At 55.4% G+C, this 21,589-nt stretch overlaps 1 protein-coding gene across 3 annotated transcripts in view; it reads right to left on the bottom strand.

Moving 5' to 3' along the window:
• Window positions 1-5,146: 5,146 nt before the first annotated feature.
• SBK1 (SH3 domain binding kinase 1) overlaps window positions 5,147-21,589 on the bottom strand; it is a 53,899-nt gene continuing 37,456 nt past the window's right edge. For all 3 annotated transcript variants that reach the window (XM_070461133.1, XM_070461134.1, XM_070461132.1), the window contains exons 2-4: window positions 11,709-11,941; window positions 9,735-9,937; window positions 5,147-8,763 (exon numbers count right to left, since the gene is read on the bottom strand). In XM_070461133.1, coding sequence (XP_070317234.1) covers window positions 7,924-8,763; window positions 9,735-9,937; window positions 11,709-11,934 — 1,269 coding nt within the window. In that variant the 5' untranslated portion in view covers window positions 11,935-11,941 and the 3' untranslated portion in view covers window positions 5,147-7,923. The remainder of the gene's footprint in view (window positions 8,764-9,734; window positions 9,938-11,708; window positions 11,942-21,589) is intronic.

The raw sequence follows: 21,589 nt of genomic DNA, 5'->3' as shown, positions 1-21,589 counted from the left end.
TGGATCAAGAACATGCAAGGGAAACTTGGGTTGCTGTCACCCAGAGAGGAGGGAATGGGTGCTGAACAGGAAATAGCAGATGTCCACTAAGTCTTCTGTTATTCTTAGCATCCCATGGTCCTTATCACAGCGGTAATTAATTATAACCCCCAGTTCTCTATTTTCTGCAGTTGCCCCCATTTTCCTTTAACATCAGAATAAAATGTTGTGAGCCCTTCAGCACATGCTAAGGATAACCAGGCCCCTCCATGATCTTTCTGAGGATTCCCAACTTGGGGCTTACTCTTTTTTTTTTTGGTTGAACCACCTGGCATGTGGGATTTTAGTTGTCTGACCAAGGATTGAACCCACATGCCCTGTAGTGGAAGCCCAAAGTCCTAACCACAGGACCACCAGGGAAGTCCCAGGGCTCACAGTCTCTTGAGTTAGGCCATCCTAGCCTACTAATTTTTTTTCTTAGCTTTATTGATGTTTAATTGACAAAATAAAATTCTTATATTTAGGGTGTACAGTGGGGCTTCCCAGGTGGCAATAGTGGTAAAGAATCTGCTTGCCAATGCAGGAGATGCAGGAGACATGGATTCGATCCCTGAGTTGGGAAGGTCCCCTGGAGGAGGAAATGGCAAACCCACTCCAGTATTCTTGTCTGGAGAATCCCGTGGACAGGGGAGCCTGGAGAGCTGCAATCCATGGGGGTGACAGAGTCGACACCACTGAGCATGCACACACACCATGTAGGGTGTACAACTTGATGTTTTGATATATGTGTATATTACAAAGTGATCACCACCATCATTAGCTAATTAATATATCCTTCAATTCCCATAGTTCAAATTTTGTGTGGTGAGAACACAAGATATACCTTTGTGGCAAGTGTCATGTATACAATACAGTTTGTTAATTATACAGCCTACTCTGTGGCTGTCCCCATAAGCTCCTGGCCTCTGAAGCCACCATCCTCTTTCTGTTCTTTTGGTTCGACATGGAAACCCCTGAATTCCTCCATTGCCCCAAAACTCTGTTAACCCAAGGCTGGGTGATGAATAGTCTCCTCCCCTCCACTTCTAGTAAATACCTCAAATTTACTTTTCTTACACCCACATTTTCACCCCAATCCAGGCACTAGATGGCTGGGTAGGGCTTGACATTTTTGAGACAGAGATGCTGTGTGGGGACTGTCTTCCTGAGTGATGTAAGTTGAGTAGGCATCCACTGTCTGGCATGTAGGATATACTGGATCTTTGAGGTTGCCCCCCCTCCAGTGCTCCTTGTCTTGGCAGCCTTAGCTGTCACTGGCAAGGAGTGGGGAAATTTTGCCTGGGGTTCAAGGAGCATCTTTGGGAAAAAGGAACCAAAGAATAAAATCTCTTCTCTTCTGAAGATCAGTGTCATAGGAAATCTCTTGAGGGACTAAGTTAATCTAGACTGAAGACTATGGGCAGGAAAGGACACTAAATGCTCTGGAGAAGAAACTTTCCATGATCAAGGGGAGGTGGCCCGGGCTAAACAGAAAAGGATCCAAGGGATTCTGGGCGTTGGTTGGGTTCTGAAACAATGTATGTGTTTATGGAAGCCCTTCTTGTCAAGCCCCTTTGACCTGGCAGGAGGATGAGTTTTATCACCTAGAGGATGCCTGGTTTCAGCAGTGATACTGAGTGGCAGACAGAAGCAACAGCGCAGAAAACCAAGGCCCCCTAGTGGTAAGTCCTGGCATTCTCTGACACATTGTTCAGAAGCTAAGCTGTGTCCGACTCCTTGCAGCCCCATGAACTGCAGCACGCCAGGCTTGACACATTGGGTGTTACAAGAGGGGATATTTGTACATTTGTAGATTTCCCCTCCATCCTCTTGTCATTTAGTTTCTAAGTCATGTCCAACTCTTTTGCAATCCCATGGACTGTAGCCTGCCAGATTCCTCTGTCCATGGGATTTCCCAGACAAGAATAGGGGATTGCCATTTCCTTCAGGGGATCTTCCTGACCCAGGGATCAAACCCATGTCTGATTCACCAGTGTTCTTTATATAGTAATGGGACTATTGCCCCTAGGTATCCACCCTTATCAGTTCAGTTCAGTTCAGTCGCTCAGTTGTGTCCGACTCTTTGCAACCCCATGAATCGCAGCACACCAGGCCTCCCTGTCCATCACCAACTCCTGGAGTTTACCCAAACTCATGTCCATCGAGTCAGTGATGCCATCCAGCCATCTCAACCTCTGTCGTTCCCTTCTCCTCCTGCCCCCAATCCCTCCCAGCATCAGGGTCTTTTCCAATGAGTCAACTCTTCACATGAGGTGGCCAAAGTATTGGAGTTTCAGCTTCAGCATCAGTCCTTCCAATGAACACCCAGGGCTGACCTTTAGGAGTCCAAGGGACTCTCAAGAGTCTTCTCCAACACCACAGTTCAAAAGCATCAATTCTTTGGAGTTCAGCTTTCTTCACAGTCCAACTCTCACATCCATACATGATCACTGGAAAAAACCATAGCCTTGACTAGATGGACCTTTGATGGCAAAGTAATGTCTCTGCTTTTTAATATGCTATCTAGGTTGGTCATAACTTTCCTTCCAAGGAGTAAGTGTCTTTTAATTTCATGGCTGCTGTCACCATCTGCAGTGATTTTGGAGCCCAAAAAAATAAAGTCTGACACTGTTTCCACTGTTTCCCCATCTATTTCCCATGAAGTGATGGGGCCAGATGCCATGATCTTCGTTTTCTGAATGTTGAGCTTTAAGCCAACTTTTTCACTCTCCTCCTACACTTTCATCAAGAAGCTTTTTAGTTCCTCTTCACTTTCTACCATAAGAGTGGTGTCATCTGCATATCTGAGGCTATTGATATTTCTCCTGGCAATCTTGATTCCAGCTTGTGCTTCTTGCAACCCAGTGTTTCTCATAATGTACTCTGCATATAAGTTAAATAAGCAGGGTGACAATATACAGCCTTGACGTACTCCTTTTCCTATTTGGAACCTGTCTGTTGTTCCATGTCCAGTTCTACCTGTTGCTTCCCTTATCACTGCAGACAAATAGCAGACATTAAAAAAAAAATTCTTGGGTAGGAATCCTTCCCTATCTGATCTAGTCTGGGTGGATTTTTTTTTTTCCTTGCTCACTCTCTCTTTTTTAAAATTTGTTTTTATTTATTTATTTGGCTCTGTCAGATCTTAGTTGTGGCATCTTAGTTGCAGGATCTTCCATTTTTGCTGCGTCTTGTGGAATCTTTAGTTGTAGCATGCAAACTCTTTAGCTGTGGCATTTGGGATCTAGTTCCCCAACCAGGGACTGAACCCAGACCCCCTGCATTGGGAGTGTGGAGTCTTAGCCACTGGACCACTAAAGAAGTTTTTTTTTTCTACTTATCTCCCCCCTCTCTCTTTTACCTCCATGCCTCTAAATTTCACAGATAGCTTTGTAACCTATTTAATACCTGTTTTTAGGAAGTAAGCTTCAGGAGATATGGATTGTATATCTTATTTATTGCTGTATCCTCAGCCCCTAAAACAGTATTAGGCATTCATTCATTCAGTTGACAAATTCTTACGGAGTGTCGTGTGCCAGGCCCTGTACTAGGCATCAGGTGGGGGTGGGGAGGGGAGTAGCGGTTTGCCAAATACTGACTCTGCTCTTATGGAACTTATGTTCTAGTGGGGAGAGATGGAGAACAAACCAATGCCTGGTGTTGGGAATGGTGGTGAGTGAAGCAGGGTGAGGAGCATCTGCTCCAGGAAGTGGACTCTGATCATTGACCTTGGAGCAGGGACCTGAAGGAGGGGAAAGGGGAGCTGCAGGGAGATTTGGGAGAGTCCAAGGCAAGGATACAAGCCCTGAGCTAGAGTGTACTTGGCTGACCTAGAGGCCAACAGGGCCTGGAAGCAGCACAGGAGTGGAGTAGGGAGCGGCACCTTTGAAGGCCACTGTAAGGACTGCAGATTTGATTTGGAGTGAAATAGGGAGATTTCCTGGGGCTTCCCAGGTGGCGCTGGTGGTAAAGAATCCCCTGCTAATGCAGGAGATGCAGGAGACACAGGTTCAATCCCTGGGTTAGGAAGATCCTCCAGAGGAAGGCACGGCAACCCACTCCAGTATTCTTGCCTGGAGAATCCCATGGACAGAGGAGTCTGGTGGGCTGCAGTTCATAGAGTTGCAAAGAGTTGGACATGACTGAAGCAACTTAGCATGCATGCATGCAGAGAGCTTTTGTAGGCTTTCCAACAGAATGACAGGTGTCATCTATGCGCAGACTCACTCTGGCTGCTGTCCTGAAAAGACCCTGAAGAGGCTCAGGAGAGGAAGCTGGGAGTGAGTGAGGGGTACCAGGCAGACGAGGGTTGCCAACTTCCTTGCTGGCGGTGCACGCATTCAGATTCTGGGTAGAGCTGTGGCTGAAGGCAGAGCCAACAGAACTGTTCTGTTGTCAAGGGTACGTAATTAATAAATATTTGCTGAATGAATGTTGAATCATGAAACTCCTCATCGCCCGCCTGACTCCCCTGCGTTAGAACGTCCATTTGCCTGCTGCCTTGAGTCTGCAGCCTCAGCCAATCAGCTTTTTTGCACCCGCTGTGCCCGCCACCCAGACAACTCCCGAAGCCTCTGGTCTCCGTCTTTGGGGAGTTCCTGCCTCCTCCGAACTTGACCAGCTTCCCGGTTACGTAATTTCCCGGCCCCCAGGTTTCCACGTGGGTGATGTCTGCTGCATCATTAGATCACTGGCTGCCCAAGGACGGGGCCCCATCTGTCCTGTTTACTGGCACATCCCCAGGCCCCGCTAGGAAGCCAGGTGCACAAAACGCGCATGGTAAACATTTGCTGCTGGGTGGCTGGATGAGTCGCTTACTCTGTTCCTCTGGGCTTTTTGGCCGCTGTTTCCTGCCCAGTCTGAAGGGCTCCACACTGAAGCTGGAGTCCAGTTCAGGAAAGCTCCCTACTTCTCCCCCACAGAACACGGGTCCTTGTTCCTTTCATGCTCCATCATCCCTGGCTGGGGTCTCCTCTAGCTCACGCAAGAGGTCACAGGAGGCCTGGGGTAGCTGCCTTTGGACTCTGCAGACCCCACCTTAAACCATGTGTTGTTTTCAGTTTCCAGAGTTAATTCTGTGTACCTCCCTCTCTAGGCCCTATCTGAGACAAGACAAGACACCCAGTGGTAATTTTTCTAAACTTTTGTTTATTTTATAGCAATTGTCATGATTAGAGAAGTAAATAACACATTTAAAAACCTTCTCAGGGCCAAAGGATGCCAGAGTATTTACAAACACACGGTGGAGGACGGTGGCAACATGAGGGTCTGGAGCTGCGGGGCTGGGATCCCACCCAGGCCCCGAGTCAGGCTGGAATGCTGACACCAGCCACCAGGATGGTCCCACCGGCCACAGCGTGGGCCCGGGGAGCATTGGCAGCCTTAGGGCTCTGCTCAGCTGGCCTGGTGGCAGACCGCTTAGCTAACCTGTGGCCCTGCCTTCTGCCCAGGGGCTCGCCACACCCCACAGGCCAGCTCTGAGGGGCCTCTGGGAAGCACCGAAGGACAGGGGGCAGTGTAGGGGGCGTGGGGCTGGGACAGAGGTCGGGGATGACCCAGCTGGCCCAGGGTGTGACAGAGACACGCGCGTGTGTGCGCACACACAAACACCTGCACAGAAGAATCGCGAGGGTTTTTTTTTTCCTAAGTCTTCAGGTCTACGGTGTGATTCATTTTTTTGCTATTTACTTGTTCTTTGACAGTGACATAAACTGAGGTAAACATCTGTGACCAACACCTCTCCTAAGGGGCAAAGGGTCCCAGTCCCCCCAGCAGAGGTGGTGGTGGCGGCGGCGGCAGCAAGGCCCTGAACGGGAGGGCGGGTGCAGAACCGGTTCCAGTCCTGCTTCCAGTCGGCTGCCGCTGCCCCCTCCCTGTGCCTCTGAAAACAGGGGCTGGGCTACAGAACTACGGTCCCTTCCCAACTCTAACATCCTAGATACTACGACAAGGGAGAGACTCTCAAAACAGGATCTTAACAGAGAGAGAGAGAGAGAGAAAAGAGGGCGCACGCGAGGGGCGTCTACTTGGAATCTCGCTTCCGTGTTATTGCAGGAGAGACGGGATGTCGAGAGGCCTAAGGCAAAAGGAGAAGTCGAGGCTGGGAGAGGTGCCCAGATGGGCTCCAGGTGGGCTGGGGGGGCGGGGCAGTGATGGGGAGGCAGGCCCTGCTCCAAGACTTGGCCCGTGGGGGGGGGTTGCTACTTACCTGGCATGTGTTGGGCCCCCATGCCCGCCGGGGAGGTGGGTCTCTAGATGGGCGGGCACACTGAGGAGGCAGGCGGACCAGGCCCTGGGGCAACCGCACTGTAAACTGGCCCCGGGCAGGGCGGGGGGACCTATAGCCCTTTTGCATGGTGGGAATGCGGGTGAATGGAGAAGTGGGGGCTCTCGGCCAGAGGGTCCCCTCTGGTTAGCCTGGCCCACTAGGGAGCTCCCTCAAATGGCCGAGAACCCCAGGAGGGACCCTGGAAGGTGTGGCCTGGGACAGCCGGCAGGGTGCTGCCAGGCAGAGGGAGCAGCCTCTCCTGGGATGAGGTTATTGCAGGGTCCCAGGCCTCCATGGACAGGGCAGGAGTCGTGAGGGTGGGCTTTGTGAGGCTGGGCTCCTCTGGCCTGTTGCGCTGCCTCGGGGCCTTAATGGGCCTGCAGGTGCCTCCTCGCCGGGCTCCCTGAGGGGTGTGCTGAGCCGCGGGCCTGGGCGCCCTCTGGCAGCTGCCCGCTGAGAATTCTGGGGCGGAGTGACTGGGGTGTCTGGATGCAGCCACTGAACAGAGCTAAACGCACATAGGTGCCTTCTGCATGTGCTCACACTGCACACGTACCTGTTCACACACTCACTCCCTCCCATTTCCAGGGCGCCTTATTCTCACACCCACACCCCAGTACCAGAAACTTGGGAGACGCCGGGATGGAGTCAGCCCCAGGCTCAGATGTTGTTGGACTCCAGCAGAAACCCGGGAGAAATTCCTGGCACAAGTAACCTCGCTGCCTGCTCAAAGTCTAGGCCACTCAGTCTGGGCTGGGGCAGCGAGGATTGAGAGGATCTGAGCAAGGTTTCCCTGGCCGGTGGAAGGTGCCTGTGGTCAGGCGGAGCTGGGTCGCGCCCGGGCTCTGAACTCATTCCCCGGGCCTGGGGATGCAGGGGCTTGAGGTCCCTGGCCACGGAGATCTTCAGTTGCCCTGAGATCCCTGTGGGGGGAGGGGGAGGGCTGCGGCCTCTCTGGCTGTGTGTGGTCTTGGCCGGCCGCCCTCCTTTTGGGCTCTGTGTCCTCATCGGGGTGGCGGGGACTGGGTGGTGGGAGAGTCACAGGATTCTTGGGGCCTGTTTACACACCCTGCTGCGACATCCAGACGTTTGCTACATTTTTGCAGGGGGCGTGGTCCCTCCCCCTAACCCTCCCTGGAAAGGGGCCGGTCTCAGATGAGCAACGCCCCTGCCCTTGGCTCTCCGCCCTCCTCCCAGCCAGTGCCTAGACGCCCTAAGCCCCTTCTCCGCCCCAACACTTCGGTTCCTTTACGTTCCCAGGGTGGGGATGGGGGCGGGAAGGTGGGGAGGAGGACGGGACCAGGGGTGGGGCTGCGGGATTATCTGCCAGGGGGTGCAAAGGGCCCGGAGCAACTAGTTCAGGGTCCCAGGGTTCAGGGAGGTGTGGGGTAGTCTGCCGGCAAGCTCCCTTGCTCCCGGTGTCGGGGGTGGGGGGTGGGGGCCTCTGAATCCTCGGGTCTGTGGGGCTGGGCTCCTTTGGTGGCATTTCATCGGCCCGCCGCTGGGCCGGGCGCCTGCCTCGCCTACCACTAATCCCTCCCGCCGCCGCGGGGTGCTGGCCGCTTCGCCAGGGCGGCTCCCCGCGCCCCGGCCTAGCTGCTGCTCGGCGCCCGGGCCCCGAGGGCGGCGGGGGCGGCTCAGACGCAGATCTCGATGGCCGTGGCCAGCACCACCTGCCCTTTGCTCTTGTCCGGGCGGCCGTCGGTCCTGCCGGGAGGCCCCGGGGGGGCCAGGCCGGGCTCGGGCACGGGGACCGGCACGGGGACTGGGACCGGGACCGGCACAGGTCCGGGCCCGACGGCGGGAGGCGCGGGCCGGGAGCCGCTGCCGCTCTCGGTGAGCACCGTCCGCTTGAGCGGCCCGGGCGCCTCGAGGCGCAGCGGCCCGGCGGCCGGCGGGCGGTCCCCGGCGGGCTTGCGCGCGCGGTGAGAGGGCCGGCGCCGCAGCTCGGACGTGAGCTCGTGCTTGAGGAAGCGAAAGACCTCCTTGGCCGGCCCGCGGCGCTCGGGCTCCAGCGCCAGGAGCCGCTGGAACATGCGCAGCGCTGGCTCGGTGAAGCGGCGCCACTGCGACGGCAGCCCCGGCAGGCGGCCCCGCTGCCAGCGTACGAACTCCTCGAAGAAGGCGTCGGCGCCCGACGCCGCCTCCCACGGGAAGTTGCCGGTGAGCACGCAGAAGATGAGCACGCCGAAGGCCCACACATCCACGCCCGTGTCCACCGCGAAGCCGTCGGCGCGGCCCGCCTGGCACACCTCGGGCGCTGTGTATGGGATGGTGCCGCTCACCCGCTTCACGCGGCAGCCCACGCGGCGCGTCATGCCGAAGTCGGCCAGCTTCACGCGCCGGCACTCGCGGTCGAACAGCAGCACGTTCTCCGGCTTGATGTCGCGGTGCACCAGCTGCCGACCGTGCATGAAGTCCAGCGCCAGGCCCAGCTGCTGCACGCAGCGCTTCACGGTGTCCTCGGGGAGCCCCACCTGCGACCGGAGGGGAGGGCGGGAGAGCGGCTCAGGAGAGCAGGCAGCTCCCACCCGCCCTCTCCTTCCCATCCCCGCCCCACTCCTCCTTCCCATCCCCGCCCCACCCCGCCCCACCCCGCCCCTCCTTCCCATCCCCGCCCCGTCCCGCCCCGCCCTCACCCCGTCCCCCCCAACTCCTTCTCGGGTCCCTTTCCTCAGCAGATCCGGGGCCAGCCGCCCTTCCTTATCCTACTTGGGCATCCCCGGCTCCCTCCCTGGCCCCCGGGTTTTCACACACCCCTCGAACTTTCCCCACCTTTTCCCTCAGTACCTGTACGGAGCGCCTGCTTTGGGCCAAGTACTGGGCTAATAAAGACCCCATCCCTCAGGGTCTGCTGTATGCCCATCTCCCTTAAACGGCGGCTCTGAGAGGCCTTGTCAGTTATCCGGCGGCAGGGCAGTTTCATCCTGGCTGACTGGGAAGCCAGGTGCGGGGAATCCCCGGGGGCAGTGTCCCATCGCGGGCACCTCCTCTGGGAAGACTGGTGGCCCTGCCAACTCCCCTCTTGGGTCCCCACCTGTTCCTATGCGGCGGTGGAGGAGGGGGCTGCTGGACTTTATCCCACCCACCGGCCGGTCCTCATCGCAGTGGGGTGCCTAAGTCACTTCAGTCGTGTCTGACTCTGCGCCCCTGTGAACTGTAGCAGGCCAGGCTCCTCTGTCCCTGGGATTCTCCAGGCAGGAATACTGGAGTAGGTTGCCATTCCCTTCTCCATCTCAGTGCCTCATCTGGCTGTGGAGTGTCTGTTTCCCCCACTAGGACCATAGCAGGACCTTTTGTTCACTGTGTATCCACAACCCTCCAAACAGTGACTGATATACAGTAGGTGCCTAATAAATGATTTAAGCGAGTGGCCTGACTCCTCCTCAGCTCTCACACTCGGGGACCCTGAAGACCCTCTCCCCTCCCTCAGCCACCACCCAGGTACCTGAGGAGGAATAATGTCGAATAGGTCCCCGGCGGGCGCGTACTCCTGGGCGAAGACATAGCAGTCCTCGGTCTCAAACACTACGTCGAAGACCTTGATGATGAAGGGGCTGGAGGAGAGGCTGTTGGTGATGCTCACCTCCCGCAGGAAGTTCTTCAGCTTGGTTTTGCTCTTGTTCACAAACTTCAGCGCCATCTTCGTGCCTAGCCGGGCGACAAAGAGAGCGGTGAGGAGCCCCCTCCCTGCGCCCCTGCGCCCCACACAGCTGTGCCTGTCTGCGAAGCCTGTCTGAGCCACCGTGCACAACTCGACGGGAGCCCCAGTGGGCGGGCTGTCCTCGTCTCACAGGTAGGAAACTGAGGCCTAAGAGGGGAAGGCCATGCAGCAAGTCAGGGGTCAGCCTGGGTCCTCTCTGCCCCGCCTGCAGGCCCCACGAGGCGGGCCTGCTGCTTCCTCCACCCTCTCATTTTCCTTACACACTGTGTACTTACCTATCCTGTCTGTCTGCCCTGGTCAGAAGGCCCTTGAACGCAGGAAACTGTCTTTTTTTTTTTTTTAAGATTTCTTTTTTTTTTGTGGACCATTTTTTTCAAGTCTTTCATGAATTGTTACACTATTGCTTTTGTTCCTTGGCTGTGAGGCATGTGCCATCCCCAGTTCCCTGACCAGGGATGGGACCGGCACTCCCCTGCCCTGGAAGGTGAAGTCCCAACCACGGGACCACCAGGGAAGTCCCAGGAATCCGTGTCTTGTTTGCTGTTGTATTTCCAGCGCTCACAGAACAGCCTGGTGCATAGCAGGTGCTCCAAAAACGTTTGTTAAGCAGATGAATAAATAAGAAGGCAGATACACAGCGGCGAGGGCCTGCAAGGCACAGGTCCCTGACTCTGAGCTTGAGCAGCCATCTGTACCCAGCTGGGTACGGAGCCATGCGACATACATGTGTGTTCACAGAGTGCTTACACATCACGGGTCCTGCCTTCTGCACTTCACTTTCACAACTCACTCTTTTATAAAGGCCCTATCAGCTGGGCATTAATGCTCCTCTGTTTTACAAAGGAGGAAACCTAGGCACAGAGAGGTTAAGTCACGTGCCCCAGGTCACACAGCAAGCAAGCAGCAAAGCTCAGGTGACCCCATGTGCAAGGCTCTTCCTTCTGGCCCGGTCCCCTCTGAGCGCAGCTCTGGGCACCTATGCAGCCCCCCGCCCCTGGCTGGCCGACGGGCACTGCAGTGAGCTTACACTGTGGCGAAGGTGTCACGTTCAGCAGTTAAGCAAGAAGGCCCCGGAGCTGATGACTGGGGGCTCATCTGAGCTCATACTTTCTGTAGCTGCGTGACCTGGGCTAAATGACTGCATCTTTCTGGGTCTCAGTGTCCTCAGGATCTGAGGAAAGGAGACGCCACACGGACCTCACAGGGCCCTCTCCCACCTGCTGTTAAGCATGGTGCTCTGTTCTCGAGGACCCTAGTTCAGTTTGGTCCACCCTCCCGAGGGCAGCTATCACATATATGCTGGTCAGCTCCCAAACACCACTGCCAGCCCTGACCTTTCCCCTGATTCCACATGTCCCCAGGCGCATCTCCTTGGCTGTCCCAAGGGCACTTTTGTTCAGTTGCTGAGTCGTGTCTGACTCTTGGCGACCCCATGGACTGCAGTACGCCAGGCTTCCCTGTCCTTCACTATCTCCTGGAGTTTGCCCAAACTCACGTCCATTGAGTTGGTGATGCCAGCCATCTCATCCTCTTTGGCTGTCCTCAGGGCACTGTGGATGGCCCCAGAGCAGCCCACCCTCCAGTGGGGGCACTCTACCCAGAGATTCTTCCCTTGTCCCCTCCTTCCCCGGCCGCTTCACCCCACACTCTCTCCACAGGTACTGGACTCTGCCTCTCTGCTGGCCTCCTGGTCCCCACAGAGAGCCCCCGCCAGGTCCCCACTCTTGTCTTACAGCGGGCCGCCCTGCAGACACTCACCTGTGCCCTTGTAGGCCACCAGGTCAACCTTCCCATAGGTGCCCTTGCCCAGCTCCCGGACGAGTTCGTAGTGTTTGGTGACATCGCTCGCGGCCACTGTGCGGAGGGTCAGCGCCTGCATGTCTTCGGTGAGGAGGGGCACACCGGCACCCAGCCCGGGGGCGGTCCCTGGCCCACAGCAGGGCAGGGAGTGGGGAGGCTCGGGCTCTGGGCAGCCCGTGCTCATCTTCTCCCTGGTGTGGGGGTGGGGAGAGGGATGGAGTGTGACATCAGGCCCCTCCACCACCCACCTTCTCCCCGTCCAGGGCCCAGGATCCCTGGGGCTGGGCCCGATGCCAGGCCTCAGATGACCACGAGGGGGCGACGAGCATCTTTGCTGCGAATGGTTGGTTTAGTTGCTAAGGCATGTCCAAACTCAAAAGACCCCCGGACTTGTAGCCCACGAGGCTCCTCTGTCCATGGGATTCTCCAGGCAAGAACTGGAGGGGGTTGCCATGGCCTCCGCCAGGGGATCTTCCTGACCCAGGGTTCAAATCTGCGTCTCTTACGCCTCCAGCATTGGTAGGCGGGTTCTTTACCACTGAGTCACCTGGTTCAGTGGTAAAGAAGAATCACCTGGGAAGTTCCCCATCCTTTCCTGGAAGCTTCAGGGTCAGGCCTGAGCCAGCGTTCCCCAGAGACACGGCCACTGCCCCACCGCTCCCTACTTGGGTGTCTCCTGCTATCATCCAGACACAGTGTCAGGCAAGGCACATGTGTTTATGTCACATGAAGACATGCCACATGCTGAGTTCACATGGGTGCTCCCATTCACAAGTACTGATCAGCACCCGCTGTTTGCCAGGTGCTGTCTGGAGCCCTGGGGACACAGCCCTGAACACACAGGACTTATGTTCAAGGTGGGGAAATGGACAATACACAGTGAGCCCACAAATTATATACTGTGATAAAAGGTGACATGGGCTGTAGAGAAAAGAAGGCTGGGGAGGGGAAGGTGGGGTGTGAGGGGAGGTTGTTCAGTCGCTCAGTCGTTTCGGCTCTTTGCAACCCCACAGACTGCAGCACGCCAGGCTCCACTGTCCATGGGGTTTCTCAGGCAAGAATACTGGACTGGGTTGCCATTTCCTTCTCCAGGGGATCTTCCCGACCCAGGTATGGAACCCAGGTGTCCTGCATTGCAGGTGGATTCTTCACCGACTGAGCCACCAGGGAAGCCATAACAGGGGGCAGAAGTCTCAGACAAAATCATGCCAGGGAGGTGCAGGCTGGCCACATCCCCACCACGGCCTTAGCCTTATAATCCGTCCCCGACCTCAGATGACCACACACAGCCCAGCTCAAGTACACAGCTGCAGCTGTAGCTCCTGGGTCTCCGCCCAGGCTCCCTGGATACAAGGACAGAATGCCTGTTCTACCACGACCCATCCTCCACATTCACCGCTGGCCCCTTCTGTGTTCACATGGGCTGGGGGAGGGGGCTTCCTGGACACACCCACCCCTTCGGGGGTACTGAGTTTGCCTCTCGATGGTGCTGGGGGTGCAGAGAGCTGCAGTGGGGAGCGTTCAGGGGTGGGTGACAGCAAATGCTTATCTGGGGTCTGCATTTCTCATCCGTCTAATGGAGGGAGGCTTAGACCAGGGAGCCGAGCATCAGGGAACAAGTGTCCATGTCTGCCTATGCACCAGTGAGGGAGGCTGGCGGTGAACCCCCTCTGGTGCTGAGCCTCAGCACCAGCTCCTTCCAGTCCCAGGTGGACCACCAGTGTTCCCGGTACCCACAGCCCGCCCCTCAGCCCCCACTCCTGTCCTTGCGGTTCAGAGTGAAGGTACAGACTTGGGGCCAGACTGCCCAGTTGGAAGCTGGGCTCAATGACTTGCTAGCTGGATGTCCTTGCTCAAGTTACTTCCTGCCTTTGTGCCTCGGTTTCCCCATCTTATAAAAAGAATACAATAGTGTCTTTTCCCTGAGGGTTACAGGACATGAAGTGGTTGGTCCCTGGTGCACAGTAAGTGCCTCCCCAAGAGGCAGGTGTGGTTGGGTTCTCATTCTGATGATGGTTGCCCGCTGAGCTGGGCTGGAGGCTGGGGTGAGCCCAGTCTGGGAGCCTGGCATCTTTACCCTGGCCAGGCCAGCCGCTCCCCTCCCAGGCCCAAACCCTCTTCTCCTCCTCTGCTTTCCCCTTCCCCCTCGGCACGACCCAGCCTCCCACTTCACACGGAGAAGAGGAACATCAGGAGGGAACTTCCTGCCTCCCACCCAGCCCCAAACGGAGCTCCATCTGCACGTCCTCCCGGCTGGCTGCGGGGGGTGGGGGGGTGCAGGGAGCCATCCTCCCCTCCTCTGGCTCCCGCCCCCTGCTCCTTCCTCAGTATCCTGCTCCCCCACACAGGCCCCTCCCCTCCCCTCCATTCATGAAGTCCCATACGGTGCCCTCCCCTCGGAGCATCTCCATTGAGAACCTAGGACCCCCAGCCCTGCTTCCTCCACCAGCGACAGTGTCCGAACCCAGCCCTACCTGGCACGGCCACCGAGTCTATGCAGTGCCTGCTCAGGGCAGGACAGCACTGGGCATCTCCCCGCTGCAGGGCTAAAGTAGGGTGACATCTCCCCATGACAGTCTCAGGGCTAGAAGGGGTCAGCTCTCCCGACCCCAGTCACATGTCCGCCCACTGCCTGGGTGGACAGGACTCCGAGAGGGAACAGCCAGGCCATGGGCTCTGATGCAGCCTGGGGAGGGGGGGGGTCAGGCTGTTCCTGTGGAGCGTGTGGGGCTCCCCCCCGCCCCCTGTGTGCTGATGAGTGCGCATCCTCTTGACCTGGAGCTCTTCCCCCATGCCCATCAAGAAGAGACCCTGGACTGCTCTGCTGACCTACTTCTGATAAGCGCGTGGACTCCCCAAGGGCTGCCTCGTGTGTGCAGGCACCTGTGTGCACACGTGTGGCGATGCTCCCACTTCGGGCTTTGGTCCCGGACGGTCCCTCTGGGGCTGTTTTCTGCATCCCCTGGGAGCTTGGCTGGCAGCTGCAAGTTGCTAGAAGCCCTTCTTCCCTCCCCCAGGGACTGTGGGGTGCCTGCTTCTCTCTGCCGCTTTGGCCTCAAGCATTGCCCTGGGCAGGCTCTGCGGGCTGGGTGGGGGGCACACCAGCTTCCTCACCCCCAGGCTCAGCCCAGGCTCTGACCACTGCCCAGCAATGCCGCGCCTCAGCTTGAATGTGCCTCTGCAGCAACCCCCGCCCCCCCCCCCCCCCCCCGTCATTCCTGCCGGCCTGCCCTCCCCGCCCCTGCCCCTTCCCCTTATCACATTATCCTCAGGTCCCACTTTTCTAGGAAGCCTTCCCTGCTGCTCCCGGTGTCAATTCCTGTCTCTGAGGGGCCCCAGGGTTCAGGCAGGGTCTGTATGCCTCTCTCTTACAGTCCCTGTTGAATATCTTGGGTAGTCTCAGCTTTATCCTGTCAGTCCCCATCAACAGGCCAAGACTACCCTGGGGGCTAGTGCTACATCAAATCCAACTCTCCATGGCCCCTTCCCTTGGTTCTGAGGGTCCAGGTTGTGGGTCTTCCATTTCTTCCCCCCACTCACTTCAACCCCCCTCTTCCTCCAGGCCTGTTCTCTGCAAGGTGTCAGCAGGAGACAAGGGATTGACCTGCACCCGTCGCTGATGGATGCTGCCGCGTCATCCCCCAGGTACGCTGCCTCTGACCCAGTTACTACGCATGTGACTTCAGAGGCGCAGTGGGGAAGGGATGGAAACAGCATGGGCCTTGGGGCTCAGCAGGTTTGGCCTTGATCCTAAGGTGTGCCACTTTTTAGCTGGGTGACCTTGAGTAAGTCACATCCCCTCTCTGGGTCTCAGCTTCCTCATCCGTAAGATGAAGAAAATAACAGTAGTAGCAGCGGTGACGGCTGACACTTAAATGTACTCACTGCATATCAAGCCCTGTTGGGAGGCTGACCTCATCTCTCATCTCATTTTCACAATTCCAGGCATTTGTGCATGCTAAGTCCCTCCAGTCGTGTCTGACTCTTGTGACCCTGTGGACTGTAGCCTGCCAGGCTCCTTTGTCCATGGGATTCTCCAGGCAAGAATACTGGAGTGGGTTGCTATTTCCACCTCCAGGGGATCTTCCTGACACAGGGACTGAATCTGTGTCTCTTATGACTCCTGCATTGGCAGGTGGGTTCTTTACCACTAGCACCATCTGGGAAACCCACAATTCCATGAAGTGGCTGGTATTATCATTATCGTTATTATTATTATTACTATTATTTTGGCTGCATGGCACAGCTTGTGGGATCTTAGTTCCCTGACCAGGGATTGAACCCATGCCTTCTGCACTGGAAGCATGAAGTCTTAATCTCTGGACCATCAGGGAAGACTTCAAGGTAGGTATTATTAGTATCCCCATTTTAGGGGTGATGAGCACAAGACACGGAAACTGTATAACTCGCCCAGAGTCATCTCGCTAGTGCTGGCACTGACTCCAAAGTTGGTGCTTTTAACCACCTCTATTTTTTTCCCAAGCCAGATGTGGGAACATCACCTCCAGATCCCTCAGTATCCGAGTGGGGAAACGGAGGCCCAGAAGAGGGCACTGTCTCAGCCAGGGATGCACATGCCCTCCCGGAGCTCCTGCGGCGAGTTGACTGGGGGCCAGGCACTGGTCCAGGTATTAACTCACTGAGTTCTCACAACAGTCCCTGCGGCAGGTGTGCGTGCTCAGTCACGAAGTGTGTCCAACTCCTTGCGACCGCATGGACTGTAGCCCTCCAGGCTCCTCTGTCCATGGGATTTCCCAGGCAAGAACACTGGAGTGGGTTACCGTTCCCTTCTCCAGGGGATCTTCCCGACTTGGGGTTGAACCATGCATCTCCTGCATTGGCAGGCGGGTTCTTTACCTCTGAGCCACCTGGGAAGTCGAGGTATACCAGCTCCTTTTTTCAGGAGGAGACTTGAGCCCAAAGAGTGAAGTCAGACCCTTCAGCCTCACTGGGTGGTTGAAGGCATAGATGTCTGGTATCATGGGGAACTTGACCTTAAGGTATTTCACCTTCAGCAGCATCACTTCCTCCACTTGGAGGAGCAGCTGAGAACTTGGTGGCCGTGAACTTCCCAGCACCAGGTGTGGAGGCCCTGGCTGACCTCCATTCACCCCGTGTGGTTGGCACTGCATCCGTGCACACTCGAGGGCACGCTGCCCCTGGGGGCCCCATGTGCACCTCCAGGGTGTCCTCACTGACCCCAAGGGAGGCCGTCGATTCCCCATCTGTGCTGAAGGCAGGAGGGCCTCACCCAGTCTTCATGGCAGCGGTCGTGGCCCTGACCACAAAGGCTCCGGCCCTGTGGGCTGGCTCTTCCACCACAGGCTGGGAGGGCCACGGTGGTGGGGGAAGAGTTTCCTAAGCAAGACCGAACCACCTACCACTTCCTGTTGGTAGGCGGCTCAGCTGGGTCCCACCTTTGTGAAAACACCACCCAATGTGTAACCCAAGTCAGGCCTACATTTGGACCCCCTTCCCCACCACACACACACACACACACACACACAGTGCCAGACTGGCAAAATTTCACTCACTGGGTCCTCATAAGTGCCCTGAGAAGGGGGCAAAATGCCTCCTATTTTTAAAAATCTGCTTAACTGAGGTGTAACTGGTATATCTAGGCTTCCCTGGTGGCTCAACGGTAAATAATCCACCTGCCAATGCAGGAGTCACGGGTTTGATCCCTGGGTCGGGAAGATCCCCTGGAGAAGGAAATGGCAACCCATACCAGTATTCTTGCCTGGGGAATCCCAAGGACAGAGAAGCCTGGTAGGCTATAGTCCATGGGGCCGCAAAGGGTCAGACACGACTTAGTGACTGAACAACGGCAACAACTGGTATATCACAGAACTACCCATAGCAAGTGTACAATCCAATGATTTCAGTAAATGTGCAGAGCTGTGCACCCACTGCCTCCATCAAGTGATGCTGCCTACTTCGCGGATGAAGAGTAGAGGCCCAAAAGGTTGATGACTTACTGTGGTTATGACAAAAATGGCCATCTACTCGTCAGAGCTGTGTTCCCTCTTCTGTGATACAGAGCTATCCTGGAGGGTGGCGGTCAACAGGGAACTACATCCCTCCCCTCCCTTGCATCCAGGTGTGGTCACCTGGTGTGGACACCTGTGGCAGGTTTCCCCCAGTGGCATGTGAACAGAAACGAGGTGTCACTTCTAGGCTAGGGCTTTTAAGAGTGGCTAAAGTGTCTCTCTTCTTCTGTGGCTTGATGCAGAGGACCCCAAGACTCTAAAAGATGGCGGTGGAACTAAGGATGGGAGGAACCTGGGTCCCCAGGTATTCGAGGCCTCCCGCTGACCAGTATTACCTGCTCTGGTATTTTGTGAACTGGAAGTAAAATGCTGTTCTATTAGGCTGCTGACATATGTGGGATTTATTTGTTACAGCAGCTGACATCACCCTGATTCAAGGGTTATGCTGCAGGTAAGCAAAAGAGCTGAGATTTGAACCTCAGTGTTTGGACTTCTGGGATGCGGCCAGAGGAGGGAACCCGGATGGTGGTAACACTGGCAACTGAGTGATAAGAATTCAGTTACTGGATTAGGCGGAGGGTGACCAGAAGGTAAGGGAATCTGCTCTTCTCTTGTCTTGTGGGAGAATAATCATCCCGACAAATATTTACCGAGTGTTGACCGTATGCCAGGTGGTATGCGAACAGTGGATTAAATCATTTAATCCCAACAAGCCTGGGAGGTGGATGCTCCTATTCTTATCCCCATTTTACAGAAAGGGATACTGAGGCACATGGGTTGAGTAACTTGCCCCAGAGCTAATAAACAGCAGAGTGGGATCTGATCTCAGGCTATGCGGTTTTAGATCCCATGCTCTCATGCGCTGTGTCCTGCGAGGCTCCTGTAGGCAGACAGCAACTCAGAAATGAGACAGTTCTCACAGTCTCACAGTCTCACAGCAGGGAGGAAGTGCGTTCTTCGTCGCTGGGAGCAGAGAAGCAGATACTGGAAGCCCATCTGTTGGGGGGAATCAGTGGGGGGTGAGATTGGACCGAGTCAGCCAGCCCTCTCTGTCACTCTGGGATTCTAAGATTCTCGGTCACCGTGCTGGGGCCCCTTCCCTCAGGTCACTGGACCCATGCTCTGCCCTTGGCACAGGCAAACCACAAGGGTGTCCTTACAAAGCCCTGGCCTGGAAGGATGCCATCAAACAGTGATTGTGCCTTGGGGGAGGGTCCCCTCTCTGGGTTGGAGTGTCACTAAAAGTCCCCATGAAAAAGCAGCCACGATGTGGAATTTCAGGTAATGAATTGGGATGGAAATTGGCCTCTCTCACCTGCTTCACCTTGCTTCTGTGTCAAATGAGAGGCTGGGCTTCCCTGGTGGCTCAGTGGTAAAGAACCTGCCTGCCAATTGACATGGGTTTGATCCCTGGGTTGGGAAGTTCCCCTGGAGAAGGAAATCAACCCACTCCAGTATTCTTGCCTGGAAGATCCCATAGAAAGAAGAGTCTGGCAGGATATAGCCTGGGCTTAGCGACTAAACAACAACACAGTTGAGAGGTTGTCATTTCATTCCTTCAGCTGTGGCTGAAGCCAGCTGAGCCAGCTCTCCGCATCCCACATTCTCCCCTAGCCTGTTTTCAGGTTTCTCCCCTCTAGTCCTCCCACCTATGGGGGCAGATAAATTGTCTCAAGGCCAGAGTTGACCTGGTCCTTGCCTTGTTCGCATTTTTGGTGGTTTCTTGTATTGGCCTATAGTGTTTTCTCCTGTTCAGCATCACTTTCCCTTTCTCTGGGGAATGGTGCCCTCCTTCAGTCCACTGGTTCAGTAGGGCTGTCCCCACCCTGACTCTCAGCGCAGACCTGATCCAGGGCCAGCCAACCAGGGGATCCATCCCATCCACCAGGTCACTCTGGCTGGTTCAGAGGTGAACATGTGATCCAAGGTGACCCACTGAGATCTCACTTTAGGACTCTTGCTGAAGTTATGAGTAAAGAGATACCTCTGACCCCTGGCCTACAAAGCTGGAGAACACAGGCCTGGAGCTGCTGGGGGCTGGCCTGCCCAGCATGAGGGTAGCCCAAGAAAGAAGCAACAAAGAGATACGCAGCGCTGAAAGATGGAGAGATTTCTGATGACTCTGAGCACCTGGCTCCAGATATGCCTAAAGTCAGTCATACTCCTGAATGTTTGTTTCCTGAATCAATACATTTCCTTTCGGCTTAAGCCAATTTGAGTTGAATTTATGTAGCTTACAGCCTAAAGCCTCCAGACAAGCATATCTATTCAAGCCCAGGCACCGTGCTGGGTAGTGGCATGGGGTGAGTAAGTTAGATAGAGGGTATGAGCCTACAAATCAAGGAGGCAAACCAAAGAAGGACTGAGATAATCATGAGGCCAGGAAGGCCATGATTAGTGCTCTGCCATTTCCAAGGACACTGGCAGTGGGGATCAGGGTGCCTTCCTGGAGGAGATGACACCCGAATGGGCCTTGAAGAGCACTGACAATCTAGCAAGAAACCCAAGAGCTCCTTGAAAGCAAGCCCCATGCCTTAATCATCTTGCTATTCCTAGCTCTTAGCCAGGGTGTGACAAATGCCGGGTGAATAATTCTTTACGTGTTTGGGAAGCTGTAACTTTTTATATCTTGGCTTTCCTGAATGTGACCCTGCAGGCACATAGCTATTTTCCCAAGGGTCTGCATGAGATATCATTAGCCCCATTTTACAGATGCAGAGACTGATGGCCAGAAGGGAACAATGATTTGCTAAAAAATCACAGAGTCAGTGGCAGGGCTGGACTAGAAGCCAGGGCATCTGCAGGACAAGGTGCTACCCGAGCCCCAAACACAGCCAAGATGGGAGTGGTAGTGAGTGACGCTGGTCACTGTGAACAGGGAGGCTGGGGTGCCATGATCAGAATGCTGAATACAACGGAGAGGAAGTTGACAGCGACAACTAACACTTAAGGAACCCCTGTCCTGTGCCAAGTCCCTCATGTAAATGAACTCATCTCATCTGTTATTCACTCCAGTTTACAGACAAGGAAACTGAGGCATAGAGCAAGTCATGTCACTTGATCAAGACCATCCATCCAGTAAGTGGCAGGGCCAGGATTCCAATCTAGGCATTATCACTGCAGTGTCCAAATGCTTCTCTACTATGCTTTACAGTCTCTAAAATGATACATTAATAGTCAAAATGACTATTTATTTTCTCAATTGCCATGCTTTACATTGCTGCTGTCATTCAATCTTCACAGTAACCCCACTTTACAAATAAGGATCCTGAGGCTTACAGGGGTTAATCAATTTGCCCAAGGTCACCTAGATGGTAAGAGGCAGAGCTGGGAGTTGAACCTGGAATGCTTTCTGCTCTGTCTCCCTTTTCCTATCTTTGGTCTCTGGTTTGCAGCCCAGACCTCCCTCCAGCTCCATCTTCAGCACCACAGGTGTGGACAGCACCCGGGCTGGCTGGCATTAAATGCTTGGCTAGGGGAGGTCCGAGGAGGCTGGGCAGCAGGACAGAGGAACTGCTGACAGACCAACCAAGGCCTCCAGGGCATGAAAAGGTATGTCTGGATATAGGTTGTTGTTTAGTTGCTAAGTCATGTACAAGTCTAATGCGACCCCACTGACTATAGCCCGCCAGGCTCCTCTGTCCGTGAGATTTCCTAGGCAAGAATATTGGAGTGGGTAGCCATTTCCTTCTCCAGGGGATCTCCCTGACCCAGGGATCAAACCCACATCTCCTGGATTGCAGGTGGATTCTTTACCATTGATTCACCTGGGAGGCCCATTGATATAGACACTGCCATTTATTTAACCAACTGATAGATGTTGACTGTGTTCATTCAACCTTTTGCTGC

The sequence above is a fragment of the Odocoileus virginianus genome, chromosome 33 (assembly GCF_023699985.2).
Source record: "Odocoileus virginianus isolate 20LAN1187 ecotype Illinois chromosome 33, Ovbor_1.2, whole genome shotgun sequence".
Lineage (NCBI taxonomy): Eukaryota > Metazoa > Chordata > Mammalia > Artiodactyla > Cervidae > Odocoileus > Odocoileus virginianus.
Note: the sequence above shows the minus strand (reverse complement) of the source record. Positions and strands in the feature narration are given on the sequence as shown.